Below are 17599 nucleotides of genomic sequence, written 5' to 3'. Positions count from 1 at the left end.
TCCCAGGAGGAAAGTGTTTTTGAGGCATGGTTTAACTGACCCCATCTCTGTCATTATTCAGACCACTCCCCTGAACTGGAAAACCTGACCGTGACCCAGGTTGGCTGGGACGGCCTGAAACTCAACTGGACCGCAGCCGACCAGGCCTACGAGCACTTTGTCATTCAGGTGCAGGAGGCCAATGGGGTGGAGGCCGCTCAGAACCTCACGGTGCCCGGCAGCCTGCGGGCTGTGGCCATCCCGGGCCTCCAGGCGGCCACAGCTTATAGAGTTACCATCTACGGGGTGATCCAGGGTTATAGGACACCCGTGCTCTCTGCTGAGGCCTCCACAGGTACCTCTCACCTTCTGTCTATGGCTTCTGTTTTTCCCCGCAGGAAACCGCCCAGGGATAATCAGATGCAATTTGCCTTTCAGGGGACTTGTTCTGCCCCAAGTTGTAGCACTGTGGTGTCTAAGAATGGAAAGCCATCAGGCTATGCAGCTCAGATGCAGCTTTCACCCTATTCCCCGTGTGAACGACACCCTTTGGAATTGTGCAGAGCCCAGCCTGGGGACCATACACACAGCCCCGAAGACAGGGAGCTTTAGTGACACAAACAGGCTCCCTCCTGGGAAGGGATGTTAAGGCATTTTATCTAAAAGGAAAAAAAAAATTAATCACACAACTCATCTCCTTGTCTGCTGGAGGTTAGGGCAATTCCTTAATGAAATAAGATAACAAATATTTTCCTGCATCTCACCCCCTTTGTTCTATTTCACAAATTTAGGAAGCTGCATGATTCATGTGTATCTACTTTTATTTTTTAAAATAATCTAAAGCTTGTTCTTGTGTTCAAGATTCCCTGGATTGTGGAGTGTGATTTTATTATTAAACTGCTTCTTTGTCCTTCTCCAGGGGAAATTCCCAATTTGGGAGAGGTCACCGTGTCAGAGTTGGGCTGGAATGCCCTCAAGCTCAACTGGACTGCTCCAGAAGGAGCCTATGAGCAGTTTTTCATTCAGGTGCAGGAGAGTGACACAGCAGAGGCAGCCCAGAACCTCACAGTCCCAGGAGGACTGAGGTCTGTGGACCTGCCTGGGCTCAAAGCAGGCACTCATTATAGCGTCACCATCCGCGGGGTCACTCGGGACTTCATCACAACCCCTCTCTCTGTTGAAGTCTTGACAGGTATTCTAAACTAGTTCATTAATTTGCTTCCTCCCTTCGTCTCTGCTCAGGAGTGATCAAGGTTCTTCCCTGCCCTAAATTGGGTTCAGCCCCTACCACCTTGGAGAAAACTGGTGAATCACCCCTACTTCCGTCCAAATGTCTTAGCCCTTATATGGCCAAGTCCTAGTCAAAGCGTGGTAGCCAATTCCATGGAAAATTCCACCAAATCTTCCTTTACACAAGTGAGAGGTGACTTTTCTTTCAAGGCAAGTTTCAGTCATAATATTTAAGAACTTGGAAAGCACAATTTGCAAGTGGAAAAAAAGTTGGTCTGAGCTCATTTTAGGATCACACCAAAGGACTCCCCAAAGCCCCATTTGTAAGTCAAAAATGGAAGTTGTGAACAATTCCCAGAGCTATCTTTCATTCCCAAAGGCTGATTAGAAAAACCCCGGCTTGAGTGCCAACAATTAGAGTGTGTTCACCAGCTGTTGTAAATAAATTACGCATCTGTAATCAACACTAACCAGACAACTCATCCCAACCCTAGCCAAAACGCTAGCTTACCTGAATCTCAGCGTGCGATTGCCTTTTTCCGTAACTCAGCCTCTCTGTCCTTATGCAGAGGAGGTTCCAGATCTGGGAAACATCACAGTGACTGAGGTTAGCTGGGACGCGCTCAGACTGGACTGGACCACCCCAGATGGGATCTATGAGCAGTTTGTCATTGAGGTCCAAGAGGCTGGCCAGGCCAAAGAAGTTCACAGTCTCACTGTTCCTGGCAGCCTGCGCTCCGTGGAAATCCCAGGCCTCAGAGCTGGTACCCCTTACACGGTCACTCTGCATGGCGAGGTCAGAGGCCGTAGGACTCGACCCCTTGCTGTGGAGGTCATCACAGGTATAGGACCGGGGACGTGACTGAGCCAGCCCGTATCTATAACAGAAAATTCTCCAGGTGGCAGGAGCCTTTCTTGGTGTTGTTCACAGGCAGAATGACATAGTCGTAACTCAGGGAGGTCTAGGCTGGAATTCCACCTTACTTATTGAATATTCTTGGGTATATTATTTTACATCTCTGAGCCTTCTTTTCTCACCTTTAAATCAGAGATAACACCCCAGCTCAGAACATTGTCAAGAACAGTAAATGAGATTATGGAAGTGCTTAGAAAAGTGCCCATCCTATAATAAATATTGATCAGCAAATAGCTAAATTTATCAGCTAGCAACACATCAGAATAAAAAGAGCCTAAACAGTAGGGCTGTAGCACAGAATAAGGTCAAGACTTTCTAGAGAAATCTTATTAGTGGCCTCAGAGTCACTAACTGCCATCCAATTACTAGTCAGATCTCTACGGAATAACCTCTGAGATGATTGAGTCAGCTGCTGAAATGATCCAACACTCTCTCTCCTTAACAGACACTCGAGGGAGGGACATTTCCAAGAAAGGACAGCCACAGTTTGACTTCAATGTTTTTCATTCAATGTGGGGAGGAAAAACAATTCATCTCAATTTTCCCCTGAAAATATGCTGCTCCATCTGTTATAGAAAACTCCGTGCTGTTCATGAGGTTTCTAGAAACAGCTTTAAAAGGGATTATGGGTAAATGGGCCAGATTTTTGGTAATGGGGTTTTTATGCTGGTCCCTAAGCCCATGACCACCTCTATAGACCCTGTGTTTTGATAATGCCACCCAAATAACTTAATTAAAAAAGAATTTTGTTTTTCTTGCTTCTATAAACCAAATAAATTTGGTCCTTGCTAGAAACTACACACAATTCCAAAAATAAGAAAGGTGATATTGCAATCCACCTAAGCTGGCCAGGTTGTCCTTGTCCTATTTTTCCTGGAGTAGCTGCAAACCAAACAAGAGCAAAAGGGGCCTTTGAGATGTATGGAATCTGGGTGCAGGTTGCTAATGGTCCATACCTGCCATGTGTAAAGTTTTGTTTTTTGCAGCAGAACTCCTGCACATGAAATCTTACAAGGAGCCCCACATATGACAGCTACATGAACAGCTGTTCTTGGTGAGCTGGAAGGAGAAGGGGCTGCCTCGACAGCCCCAACCCAGTCCTTCCACAAAACACAAGTGTACGTGGAAAACAGTTTGAAAACAGCCCCTCTAAATGGCAGAGTTTGCTCTGACTCTCACAGTACCCCGAATCCCGGGACCCCTGACAACAAGACCCTCACACCTTTTTTTGGCTCAAATCCCTGCCATTATTTCTGTCTCTAATTTTGAATCCCCGGCCACTTCAACCTTAAAAAGAGAGGCTGGGAGATCTCATTCAGCCCTGAGAAGCATTCAGGAGGCAGTGTGTTTTTCCATAGTTGAATCTAAACTTCCCAAATTGGCAATAATGACATTAAATTTCTTTCCTACAGTGTAGAAAAATAAAGGCCGGGGCCTGCTCTGCACCATTTGCTGAGCAAAACATAATCATTTCAATTAAAATCGGGCACTCAGTTCATACAAATGGCCTTGCTTCGTGATGTAGCCATTCTTCATTCAGACACCAAGTACTAGCAGAAAAAGGAGGGAGGGAAAGAAGCAAGCCAAAGCTCCAGGACAGAGCCTTTGATCCTTGAAAGCTAAGGAAAGTCCAGAGATAAAACATCAGACTTGTCCAAACCTGAGACGGCATATGCTTTATAAACGCAGTCAGAAAGCATGTGGCCCGTAATAAGATGACCTCTCCAATGTTAAGTGATGAAATGAAATGTAATTTCCTTCCATATCACCGAGAAGTCCCAAGGGGAAACCTCAAAACAATGACATATTGTTAGGCTGTCACTTACTGGGCACTCACTGTGTGTCAGGTATGATACTCAAAGGTTTAGAAATAGGATATTTTAAACATCACACAATCCAAATGAAATGGTACTGTCACTTCCTTTTACAGGTGAGGAGAGTGAGGCTCAGAGATGAGCTGGGTGGCACGGTCAAGATTACACAGCTAGCAAATATCAGTGTTGGAATTCTAACGAAGGCCCAGCTGCCTCCAAAGCCTGCATGTTTAACCATTCCTACCTCCTTTATCCTGACCCACAATGCCACCGTTTCCAATGGCCCTTTAAGTTATGGCTGTGCCTGTTCAAAGACCTCCTGGTAGGCTGTGCTGTGGTCCAGATGGCACCACCACCTCAAGGGTGAACAATGCAAATGTTCCCCTTTCTGACCATTTTCAACTCCTGAAGAAAGCTGCAGCCAGATTACCACAGTTCAAATTAGAAATGCTCAGAGACCAAGGATAGTCCCCCCACACACACACCCAGACATACACACACAATTCTCTGGCCCCTTTCTCTCTTCCCTTTGAGCTGGGCTGTGGGGGCATTTGGTTTTCTCATTTTGGGTTTACAGAACTGACAAATACCTCTCTGTCCTTCTTCAGAGGAGCTCCCCCAGCTGGGAGACTTAGCTGTGACCCAGGTTGGCTGGGACGGCCTGAAACTCAACTGGACCGCAGCCGACCAGGCCTACGAGCACTTTGTCATTCAGGTGCAGGAGGCCAATGGGGTGGAGGCCGCTCAGAACCTCACGGTGCCCGGCAGCCTGCGGGCTGTGGCCATCCCGGGCCTCCAGGCGGCCACAGCTTATAGAGTTACCATCTACGGGGTGATCCAGGGTTATAGGACACCCGTGCTCTCTGCTGAGGCCTCCACAGGTACCGTTCTCTCCCTGTCCATGCTCTCTCCTCAGGTTCCCTGCTTTGCCCCCAATGGGTTGTGTAGGGAGTCAGCTTCTCTCCATGTCTGAACCCTTTCCATGCTCCTCTAATGGCTGGCTGTGCATGGTCAGAGACCACCTTATGGGCTGTACCTAGATGCTTTCCCCATCTCGAGAATGAACAATGCAGATGTTGCCTTTTCTGACCTCTAGCCTCCAGCCTCTCCCAGACTTTATCTGTCGAATTCTACAGCTTTAGTGATATAGAATTGTTAACTGATGGCTTTCTGTTTCAGGAGGCAATCTGTAGGTTTTAATTCTCTTCCCCAGTGCTCAGAGACAAGTAAAAGCCAGCCTGTCCCATGTGTGAGGCCTGGTGGAACACAGATTATTTGCTTTAGAGAGTTTTTTTGCTAGTTGGAAAGGGTACTTTACTACCCCAAATCCCTCAAGGGTGTGGGCACTGTGGTTCTTGCATTTAAAAGATATGTTTTAATTTAAATGTTTCTTTAAGATGCACTGGGTATAATAAGACAACTGAATTACCCTCCTCCGGGCAGTTCTCTCAGATACTGAGTCATTGTTAGAATACCAAATTAGCAAATAGCTAGACCAAAAGGGGGGGAAAAGAATCACACAATTATGACTGGAGACACTACCAAAGAAAATGCCATTCATTAGCAAAAGTACACACAACAGCATTTGAAGCAAGGAATGTCCCAGCCTATGAATGTCAAAGATCTGATACCCCTTTTGCTCTTTACCTCGAGTGGCTCCCTGGAGTGTTGGCCTTTGGATGGCAAACCCCCAGCTGTGACCCAGGAGGTGCATTGTAGTTTACTCATCACTCTGCCAGGTGACAGCACATTCAGTGTTTCCCCAGGAGCCTGCTCAAGTGAGCAGCCTTCCCAGCACTGTTTTCCGGTGCTCATCTTCCTATGTGCCTCCATTGGCTTGAAGCTCAGTAGAGGCTGTGTTGTTTGGTTTTGCATATGCCTGCCCCCTTAGATAATGATGGCAACTAAATGTTCATGCAAAACCTCTATGTCCTAGTTGGTTCTACCAAAAGCAGCTCCACATTTCAGCCTCAATTATGTCAGGGACTCTCACTGAGATAAACATACAGCACAGGCAACTGCTGCATGAAGGGTGACCTGAAAAGGCCTAAAAAATGCAGCTGAGGCTGCCCTGGAGTAGCCGGGCTCTAATCACATCCACAAACCATGTCTTCCCAGAAGGCAGATCAATCACTCTTCATTTCTGATCTTTCCTACCGATCTTGTGGTGTTGGTGTTCTTAGTATTTTTGTTTGTGTTTTTCTTTCTTTCTTTTCAGTGATAGCAACATTCTTGCCTCTGATGAGTCATTATAAGGGGAGGAAGGGCCATAATTCGATCTGATCTGTGTTTCACCAAATTTGTTGGGATGGGAAGGCTTTCTCGTCCTTGCCAGAGAGACAGTGTTAGCTTTCCAAAGCCTGCTTCTGCCTACCCTCTGCATGTTTCATTCCTGTTGCTCGGAAAAGCTCGGGTAGGAACATCTCCAAGACAAAATGTTATTTCTTGGCTCAACAGGGTTGCCTGACTGGCTTGCCTTGGCTCAGCTCTCCTGGTTGGCAATGCAAAACTAGCCGTCTTGGCCCACATAGAAAGCAGTTAAGAGAGGACAAGCTATTTTAACAGAATATGAGAATGGCTGGCCCTTGTCAGAAGTATAAAGAAAATACCAAGAATTACACTGACAAGTTGCCAATTTCCTTTAAGTCCCCAAATCAGAAGCCTCCAAGGTACCACCTTGGGAGGGTAATGGTGTCAGAATTAGTCTTCATTTGAATAGACAGAAGCTCTCTCAAAGCAAAAGATGCCTGTAGGAGGGAGCCAAGTAATCTTGGTCTCCTGAGTGCAATTCTGGAAGCTGCCAGCACTCATATCTTTTGAGTAACGGCCAGCATCGCCAAGCTGGGGATTCTGGAAGCATCCAGGCTTAGGTACCGTAGGGCCTGCCGCGGTCACTCAGTGCGTCTTCGCTCCGGCTGGATCTCAGCCAGCCTGGTCACATCAAATTGCCACACCTTCCTATTTGTATTTTTCTTTTAACAAATCCCCTTTTCCTCTCCCACTGGCACTGATTGGTAATGCGGCTTCATTTTCCTACAATCCTGAACTGTCAGATCTTTCGGCCCAGCTACCATTCTATTAACAATGTTTACTTTAAAACACAGCCAAAGGATTAACTCAAATTTATTTGTTTCTTTTATTCCCCCTCCCCCCTTCTTTTTTCAGCCAGAGAACCTGAAATTGGAAACTTAAATGTTTCCGACATAACCCCTGAGAGCTTCAATCTCTCCTGGACAGCTACTGATGGAGCCTTCGAGACCTTTACCATTGAAATTATTGATTCCAATAGGTTTGTGGAGATGATGAAATACAAACTGTCTGGTGCTGAACGAACTGCCCACATCTCAGGGCTACGCCCTAGTAATGATTTTATTGTCTACCTCTCTGGACTCGCTCCCAGCATCCGGACCCAAACCATCAATGTCACAGCGACCACAGGTACAGGTGCATTCCCCCATTTCTAATGCCCTCTCTCCAGAGTCTTCTTTGCAGGGTGCAGCTACTCCTGCTCGCCCACTGAGGCACAAGCCATAGTGCAGTAATGCCTGGCTGGAGTACTCTTTAACGTAACTCTCTCCCAACAGCAGCCCAAATGGTGGATTTCCATTAAGGCTTTTCCTTGTTTTCTCACCGACCAGGACATTTGCAGCATAAAATGTAGTTTGGTCCAGATTGCCACAGAGAATGTGGAGAAAAGAATTCTCCCCTTCAGTAACAACAACAACAACAATAGCCATAATAAGCAATGTCCCCTCACTTGGGAAGGCACTTACGTACATCAGTCAAAAGAGATCTTAAAAATCATATTTTTTTATTAGCCTAGCATCTTTGTCTTGCTGGTGACTTTGACCTCATAATACCCAAATATGACAATGATTTAATGCAATTGTGTTGGTGCTATTTTTTTTTTCAACTGGGAAAGTAATGAGAAAGAGCAGAGATTATGCCTCAGATGAGTGCAGAAGGAAACCATGCCATCCAGACCACCTCAATTCCAGTGCCACCTCTAGGAGCAGGCTGCCTCGCCCCAGAACAGTGAATGGTAGATGACAAACGTGAAAGTGACATATCACGTCTGAACAAGGAGGTTGGTTAGCAGGAGAGTAAATGGCTCGCACTTTAAATTTGGGGTGCCTCCGACATACCTCCGGCATGCAGCAAAAGAGAACATTTTATATGACTTTAGAAAGGAGTGCCTTTTTACTCAAAATAACATTCTTAGCATATTTTGGACAGATAAGGTAAGACATCACAAACTGAAAAAGAAATAGTTATTTGTGGAATAAACACAAGAGAATTTCTTCTTAGGGTTCACAGCCTCATATTCTGGGGAATTCAAGAAAAGGGTTGACATTAAAGCATCAACATTATCATTCAAGTCACCCGTGGTCGAGGGAGGGTCTGTCCTCATTCTAGGTGACACTGCAGATTGTTACCAGGGTGGTCTGCAGAAAAAAGCCGAGGGCCAGCAGTATTTGGTTCTCATCTCAGCTAGCTTAAAGTATAACAAAACCTACGGAGAAAACTAGTCACCCATGTCTATTTGTTTCTCATGTCTCAACTGGTTTCCAGCAAAGGACATGTTCCTTTACTAAAGGCTAAAGTGTAAAACTATGGATTTAGTTGTATAAGTTTTGTGTTGGACCCTATAATAGTATTTTAAATGGACACGCTTTCATATTGTTTTCTTCTTGCCTGATCAGCTGAACATCTGCTTAGCCACCTTGCTGTCTCAAATGTGACCTGGGGCAATGTGTCCACCTCGTGGAAAGCTCAGGAGTCTGCCTTTGATAGCTTTCTTAGAGAACTTAGGAATTCTGACCACCTCCAGGAGACAGTGGTGCATTCTGTACCTGGTGTCTTGCAGCTCTCTCATCACCAGTCTTAAAGCTTCTTCATGGGTTGATTGGCGGGCAGCGCGCTTAGACCCTGATGGTCCAGACAACCACAGGTATTTCCCATGATGGGTTCTTCACTCTCCACTGAACTTCCTTTGAGGAGCATTCCAAAAAAATCTTTGCCATCCATTTTCATCCTCCTTATTCCTCCGGATCTTTCTCAAATTTGATAGAGCTGTCCAAATCAGAGCTTTAAAGAATAATAACAACAAAAAAACTCTTACCCCAAATTAAGGAACTTCAATGTCAACCTCTTTTTCCTAAACATTCAGTCACATCTGGAGTTTCTCTGTTTGTTTGTATAGAGTTAACCTGACTTGCTTTGGTTGAATTTTCTAAACCATCCTTTCATCTGATCTTGAATAATCATTTCCAGTTCCACCCATCATCATCTTCCTGTGGTCTTTCTAATCAAAGTTTGCCTGTGTCATATTCAAAGAGGTGTGTGCATGCTGTTTTTGGTGTCTTGGTCGGAATGCTGTATATTCTCTTTGTCTCCACCATGATTTTAAAAGTGGTGCCACTAGCATGCCGAGAAAAGACCCTACAACACACCCCAAGTGCCACATGAGAGGATTCAGTGGTCTCATCTCATTTCTCAGATTTTTATTTGCCTGGATTCCTTGCAAACACACTGCTCTCTTTTGACATTTACTCAATCAAGCATGTTTACTCGTCCTCAGGTATCTGTCACAAAAGGTCTGCGTCTTCCTTTCATCCATCATCTTGTCCCAATGTAGGTGCATGTGGTGAATAGTCAGAGCATTAAAGTTTTGAGAACGCTTGTCTTTCTTGGGAGCAGGCAGCATGTCAAGGAATTGTTTCAAAGGGTTAGGAGGGTAAGAGAAAATTGTCTCTAGCTTGCATGGAACACTAACTACCGTTTTCTTTCTGAGTTTTTTCTTGCATCTCTCACTTTTCAGCTTGGTTACCCTCTTTGGGAGACAGCTGGCAGTAAACCTTGAGAACCCAGGCCTTACTCGGCATGGTGAATGTGTTGGCACTGCATGTCTCTGTCTAGCAGCAGAAGGAGAGCGCTAACATGCATCCTTAATTCGGGAGATTGCTTCCACAGCAAAATATAGGGCAAAGAGACTCTCATGTGGAGGATGTTACCTTTTGTGGGGTTAGGGTAATTTGCCAATGCTGTGGCTGAAGATTATACCATCATGGGTTCTCAACCTGACTGCTAGGTAGGAAATTCCATGCTATTACCTATGCCTGTATTCTGTTTCTGAGTCAGATCCTGTTTTCTTCCTAAAGACTTGAAGGCATCGAGTTAGGCTGTGCAATTATTCGGCTGGGCAGTTCAAGTTTATCCAAATGAGTCCCTTCCTTTCTACAAACGCTGGAGCTGCAGACAACTCCCAAGTCCATGGGAGAATCTGTCTGCTGCCTCCCAACCCTAAAACCTCATTCTAGTATCTCAGCCCCCCAGGACGGTTGCCGCTCTGTAAATCCATTCTGGGTTCAATTTACTGTAATGTTAGTATTATTTGATAAATGTACATTTAGGAGGCCAGACCATATACATCCCAGTTAGAAGTAGCAGTACAGGTCTCCTACATTAAAAATGGGTTGCTTTCATCACTGATTGTCTAGACTTTAAGGGACAAGAGAAACTGAACCTCAGTGGAGCTATCCATCTTTCCGAGTTATCCAATAAGTGAATTTCCTAATCAGAAAATACAATGCCTTACTTCAAGATTTTCTTTAATGTTTGCATACACCAGGAATTGTTTAATGAAAGCCATTTTTACCTTTACAATGTTTGGGGGTAAGATGTGGGTTTTTGTACGGTGTATGTATTTAGTTTTCTCAATACTATAGAGCATTTCTCTTGCGTGGATATTAGCCTTTAATTTGTACAATCCAAGTAGATATAAGGAAGACTAAATAAGGAAGGTAGCATTTTCTAAGTCATGCTCAGTGGAACACCAGCTCCTTGAGATGTTCAAAGAATATTCTTCATAAAGGTTATCCATTGATCAGTAAGTTTATGAAATGCCGGTGTAAACAAACTTAAGCAGGATTTTTTTTTACAAAACCAGCATTTCAGAGCCTTTAAAATGCTAGCATGCTTTGTGAATCTCTAGGGTGAGATATCGTCTCCAGTGTTTATCATACATGCTTTACCATGAAGCTGTCTTTTCTTGGACCATCATACAGAGCTAGTACCCCACTACAAACCTTAGAAAATGTAGCCTAAATGTCCTTTATGTGAATCCTACCTACTGCACTCATGGCTTATTCACTTTTCTTCGTACATGACTAGCAAATGGTCATGTCAACACTTAAAAAGAACACACATCCATGCTTGCAGATAAAGCAATATGGCCTAATACACTATCTTTCTGTCAATATTTGGAGGGATTGATACTTTCATGTTCTATGGCTACATTCTGGAGAGACCCACTGCTTCCTCTAATAACGTCTCTCTTTCTCTCTGCCCGTGTTCCTTCCCCTTCAAAGCCAGAGCCACAGGTGGGCACGCTAATCCTTAGCAATATTACTTCTGACAGCTTCAACATGGCCCACTCGAGCTGGGCCTTTTGCAAAGATTGTTATCAATGTTAGCGATTCTCATTTGCTGAATGAGCCCCAGCAATTCACAGTCTCAGGAGACGCACAGCACACTCATGTCACCGGCTTGGTGGAGAGCACTGCTATGACATTAGTGTGACAGGGACCACCAGGGACCACCATCAGACCCCTCACTGCCTTTGTGATGACAGGTACTCATTCAAAGGTTCTCACTTGTCGGTTTAGAATTCTGAGACAGGAAAAGGGGAAAAGGTGATAGACATTCCACAGGGAAATGGAGCCCAAAACAGTCTTCACTCCATGTATAAACTTCTACGTAAGGAGAGAACAGATACTATTGCAAAGAGAGATCTTTCGCAGCCACTGTTAGGAAATGTATTCAACAGTTGTATAAAGCTTCCAAGGATTTCCTGCCTGATTTTATAGGTTGTCTGATCCACAATTTGGAGATTTTGGCTGAAGAGTATATTCCAAGTTAATAAAGGCCTAGGACAGGAATTTTGTCTAGAAATCATGCTAGGTAAGTAAGGCAGTCAGTCTATAAACTAACTGCCATAGAAATATAATAATTTATCCTTTTCTTCTAAAAAATACATTTTTTAAATGGACTTTACCACAGATTAATGAAGGCTCAACCTAGGACAGCAGATAAATCCCAAGTATAATTGAACTTTATCCATTCATTAAACTTGACTTCTAACTTCTCTTTGAATTACATAAGGAAACGTTTTTCTATTTTCTTTCCTGGGATTATCCTAAATCGATGGCAAACGCTGAAAATGGTGTGGATTTACCAAATCTCTAGTTTGAAAAACCTCAAAAAATATTTAGAAGTCTCTCGCCTTCCACTAATGATAATTTTCAGGAGACTAACTTTGCCATCTGATTTTCACATTAAACCAGACCTCTGCCAGGGTCTAAATTGCTATAAGTAAACTCTGTTAATGATGTCGTTTAAGTATTTAATTGAAGGCAGCATGGTGTCCCAGAAAAGTAAGGATTTTGAGATCAGGCCTGAGTGGTTTCTAATCCTCTCCTGTATCTTTTTAGTTCTATAACCTTGTCCGGTTCTTAACTGCTCTGAACCCAAATTTCCTTGTGTATGAAGAGAAGACACCCACAGATCCCTCTGGGGACTAAATGGATATGATGAATTTGAACTGCCTGGCATTAGTAGGCATTTTACAGATGCTGGATCCTTTCTACTATCTCCCAACACAATGAGGAAAGTGGTGTTCTTAAAAATGAGCAGCAAGCTAGATAGAAACAACAGACCTATGCAATCATGACTTTCCTGCCATTTTTAAAGAGAATCCTGGACATGTTTTAATGTGAGATCAAAAAGTGGTTACCTTTTCTGTCCCGTTATCTAATGTGAATTCAGTCATGCTGACAGTCTTCAAATGCAGACCCTGACAATTCCTTAGTGAGGCGTGGAGGGGCAAGCGTAGCCATGACACGAGAATCTCACTGCCCAGGAGGGGAGAAATGGCCAGCTACAGATCCCATCAGGCCCTTACTTGTAGCCTCTTGCAGGACCTCCCACAGAACAGAGAGAAGAAAAGGAGGCTGGGAGAGCTGGCCTTGGGAATCCTAGATCCAGTTACAGCATTGTCTCAACTAATCCTCGAAAAGATTGCATTTTAAAAGAAGCATATTTTAAAAAGAGGAAAAGAAAACTGAATATGAGGGACTATAAATAACAAGCCCTTGACCGACTAATTAGCCTGAACGCCCTCCTTTTTCATCAGAACACCGCTGCTTTGATGGCGTGGAGGTACAGAGAAGCCTGCTATCAAAGCCAGGCGCCACTTATCTAAACAAAACTCAGCAACAGAATTTGAGACTCTTGTCTTGCAGACAAGGAAGCCTGTTTGCACAGTACATGTGATTTCAGCTTTGCCTTTGATAGAGTTATGATTTGGGAGAGATCTTTACGTGGTGAAAAAAAAAATGCCTCAGAATAAACACCAAGTGTTTCAAAATAAGTACAAAAAGTTCAAGCCATAGCAAAATTTAAATCTCGGCTTAGGGGAGGAAGGCATCTCCTTCATTGTTCATTCAGTCACCAAACATTTCTTTTAAAAACAGTTTTTCTTTACATCCCATGAATTAGACTGTGGGCCCCAGTGTAAGATCATTTATCTCTTTGAAAGTTTCCATTTAGCTGCAGTGGAAAAGAAGGCTGTAAACTAGATGCAGCTCGGCAGTCTTGGCCGTAGAATCCCCCATCCTTATGCCCCCGCCTATAAAAAATAAATGCATTCACCATTACCGTGCTTTGTTTTTTTAGAGGGGAGGCATTGGACCTTCTCCACTAATCCTGTGTATGCCTCAGTCCTTGCCAGCTCTGATGGGGTTGACTAATGAGATGTTAGCTGAGGGTGTGGAAAGAACATTGAACTTGGAGTCAGACAAGCTGGGTTGGATCTTACCTTAGCCCTAGTAGATCCGTGATCTTAGACATGTCATCAACTTGTCTGTTTCTTTAGTTGTGATGGGGAAGGTGGGCAATATCTACCTTACAGGGTCATTGTGAGGATTAAATACGATGATGGACTTGAAGCCTTGTCAATGGCAAAGTACTGAAGCTTCAGAAACTCCGCTGATATACGCTTACTCCTTCTGGGAATGCCCATGTGTGAAAAGTCCCCTTGGCACCTAAGAAGTAAGAGTGACTGAGATATATTTGAGGAATGAATGAAAAAATGATGGTGACAGAATTTACTGAAGACATGGCCTAATCTCCTAACTTGATCCAGAAAAGTAAACATCAAAATAATTAGCGAATCTCAGTATTCTTTGCTGGGTCACAAACGTAATTTGTTGATTTTGATGCGTGAAAAATCTTGCTTCCTCATTTTATCTCAACTTGCGAGCATGTGTGCCACTAATTGGCCAAATCGATTTGATTCAAAGGGTGAACGAGAAGTAGAATAGAAACATAAGAATGTAGCAAAAAAAGTAATGTATTTCAGGGGGGAAAAAAAAAGGATGATTTGCTTCAAGATCAGAAAACAGTGGGAAGTAGGGAAAGGGTACCAACCTAATACAAGACATCCAATTTTATAAGAAGTTGTTCATGGCCTTTGCAGTCAGACTCAGCTAAAAAGCCTTAGTCTGTCACATACTAGCCATGTGACTTTGGCCAAATCAATCCATCTCTTTGAAGCTCAATTTTCTTACCTGTATAATGGGAATAATATGTATCTCATACGCTTATCATGAGATTTACATAAGATATCATCTGGCAGCCAATAAAGTCTTACTAATATTCATTTTCTGAGCATATAAAACACTTAATGACTGATGGGGTAACTATCAGTGTTTGTGGAGACTTGTGCTATGTCAGCAGAGTCAGTGCTGCTAACCTGAGTTGTTTTCACTCCTCCCTTCTTTCAGAGGCCCTGCCCCTTCTGGAAAACCTAACCATTTCCGACATTAATCCCTACGGGTTCACAGTTTCCTGGATGGCATCGGAGAATGCCTTTGACAGCTTCCTAGTAACGGTGGTGGATTCAGGGAAGCTGCTCGACCCCCAAGAATTCACACTTTCAGGAACCCAGAGGAAGCTGGAGCTTAGAGGCCTCATAACTGGCATTGGCTATGAGGTTATGGTCTCTGGCTTCACTCAAGGGCACCAAACCAAGCCCTTGAGGGCTGAGATTGTTACAGGTATTTTGATTCCAGTGAGCCATTTTCTTCTTTTCCTGGTCTCCTACCATGTAATCCGTCTGCCAGATCACCATGGTTTTAACACCCTTCTCCGTGTTCTTTATTTAATCCGTAGATGTGGCCTGTTCTTTTATGTTCCTCCCCACCCCCACCCCACATTCTCCCTTGTCTTATGTCTCTAATGAGCACTCCCCTTCTCCCACTCCAGAAACGAGAAGGTCGAAATGGTTCCACTTGGTGTTCCAAATCCTTTAGACTTATCCGTAGTTCTTGTGTGATTACTACATATCACCTTCCCCCGTGTTCATCCTGGCTGGTCCCCCAACTACATTTCAGCCTTCTCAAAAGAAATATACCAATAAGTATATTTCAAAAACTTAGTTACAGCGTTTGCCATCTCAAAGTTTCAACTGTGATCTTGACAGACTTACCAGGTAGGCTCGTCCCTGGAAAACCATTTATGAACTTATTATGTTGGTAATCACTAATATCGTGGATATGCTTCAACACAGACTAAATCCATAATTTTCCAGACTAAATCCATCAAGACTAAATCCATAATTTTCTCAAGACTATTAATTCCTAGAGAAATAGAGCATTAACAACGTTCATGTTCAAAAGTCTGTGTTTCCCAAAGTCTTTCTAGAGATGACTAGTTCCATAGACTATTCAAAAGGCCCTACATGGTGAAGAAGTTCCATGGTCAAATAAGTTTTGGAAACACTGATTTAAACGTAGTTTAACAGGATCCCTGACCCTAAGGCTTTACAGAACATCCTACTGGGCAAGTGTCTCTCCAAGAGGGACTTACCCAGGCAGTATTTCCCAAACCTATTTGACAATGGATACCTTTTAAGGAAGAGGCTCGAACAAGAATAGCTTGCTGTGAGTACACTTTGGGAAACTCAGCTGTAAATTTATCTTGACATTGAGTTTTGTCTAGTTCACGCAATCCAAGATAATACCTTGAGTCCAAAGTATGTAGCACAAGAGGTTCCAAGTCTCAGTTCTATCATCTTAACACTTAGCTAATGGTTAAAAAAAAACAAGCAAGTCAAGAGTAGGAGCCTTCTTTAGTAAAACAGCTCCAATAAAAAAGCAGAAAGACCATAACATTTATATCATTTTAAAAGCCATTTTGCTCATGATCAAGGGAAATATAATCAGCGGTATCATCATGGGCAGCTCTACAGATCGTTAATGCTGGTTTATTTGTCTTTTCAAAAAGAAAAGAAAAAGATCTCACAGAGGATGGGCACTCAGCCACTGGAAGACAGAGAGCAAATGTAAACAAGTTACTGGCTTTGAACTTGTTTAATAATGCAGAGGAGGGGCTATTGCTGAGTCCAGATGTGGATTTATAGAATGGCTTTTAGACAAAACTCACATATGCAAGCATCCACTTGGTTTGTAATAAATGTGTCAACTCCATCTTTCCCTTTTCCTAGGCCTGCTAGCCTTGTTCGTGTTGAATAATTTTATTTGCGGTATCTCAGGACACTTCTATCTCTAAGAGCCGAGCATCACTACGTACTAATATCCCCACTGGAGAGAAGATTGCACAGGCTGATAAATGATGTGTTCTTTCTTCCTTCCATCACTTTCTCCCCTTCTAGAAGCTGAGCCAGAAGTTGACAACCTTCTAGTTTCAGATGCCACCCCAGACGGTTTCCGTCTGTCCTGGACAGCTGATGAAGGGGTCTTCGACAGTTTTGTTCTCAAAATCAGAGATACCAAAAAGCAGTCCGAACCACTGGAAATAACCCTACTTGCCCCTGAACGTACCAGGGACATAACAGGTCTCAGAGAGGCCACTGAATATGAAATTGAACTCTATGGAATAAGCAGTGGAAAGCGCTCCCAGCCAATCAGTGCTATAGCAACAACAGGTACCGTACATAAACAGGAGAAAACAGAGGAAAGTCATGACGGGGACCTTCTTCTCACAGGGTTGGGAAATTACAGGAGCTTTGGACACAGACAAGCTCATGTTCAGATCCTGGCTCTTCCAATTATAGACTGGGTGACCATGCACAATTTGGCTAAGTCTTTATGTAAAAAGCATGTGATGCCATTTAGTTAATAGTGTTGTGAGATTAAGTGAGATAATGCATGGAAAGCCCGTAACAGAAGGACTGGCACATAGCAAGGGCTCAGCAAATGAGATATATTTATATATTCACTATTGTCCTTAATGCATCATCTTCATTCATCAATCACATCTTTTTCATCCCAAAGACTGTTCCTTCTGCTTATTATCTCATCATTTTTTATCCAGAGATATATTCCCTTGTCCTGTGGTCAAATGTTCGAACTTGTCCTGTGGTCAAATGTTCGAACTATGCAGGGATAATGGAGAAGTAGTACCTCCATCTATAAAAATTAATATTTATAAAATGTTATATGTGAATAATCAGTACCGTAATCAAGAAGGAGAAAAGAGGAAGCTGGCAAGGTTAAGGGTTGCTCTTTGTGAAGCTCACTAATTTTATTTGATACTTACAGACACTCTAAAAGGCACTAGAGTGGGGAATGAAAACCCT

At 43.4% G+C, this 17599-nt stretch overlaps 1 protein-coding gene across 2 annotated transcripts in view; it reads left to right on the top strand.

Annotated features, from left to right (window-relative positions):
* The window catches only part of TNC (tenascin C), an 88950-nt gene that overhangs the window by 47932 nt on the left and 23419 nt on the right, over positions 1 to 17599 (top strand). The window contains exons 11-17 of one of the 2 annotated variants that reach the window (XM_081065941.1): positions 62 to 334; positions 899 to 1171; positions 1779 to 2051; positions 4548 to 4820; positions 7105 to 7377; positions 14784 to 15056; positions 16673 to 16945. The exons of the other annotated variant lie outside the window; for it this stretch is intronic. Of the exons in view, the coding sequence (XP_080922067.1) occupies positions 62 to 334; positions 899 to 1171; positions 1779 to 2051; positions 4548 to 4820; positions 7105 to 7377; positions 14784 to 15056; positions 16673 to 16945 (1911 nt within the window). The remainder of the gene's footprint in view (positions 1 to 61; positions 335 to 898; positions 1172 to 1778; positions 2052 to 4547; positions 4821 to 7104; positions 7378 to 14783; positions 15057 to 16672; positions 16946 to 17599) is intronic. 2 annotated transcript variants of the gene reach the window in all.

This window comes from Rhinolophus hipposideros (assembly GCF_964194185.1).
Source record: "Rhinolophus hipposideros genome assembly, chromosome: 11".
NCBI classification, from domain to species: domain Eukaryota; kingdom Metazoa; phylum Chordata; class Mammalia; order Chiroptera; family Rhinolophidae; genus Rhinolophus; species Rhinolophus hipposideros.
The sequence above is the reverse complement of the archived record's forward strand: the minus strand, read 5'-3'. Positions and strand labels throughout refer to the sequence as shown.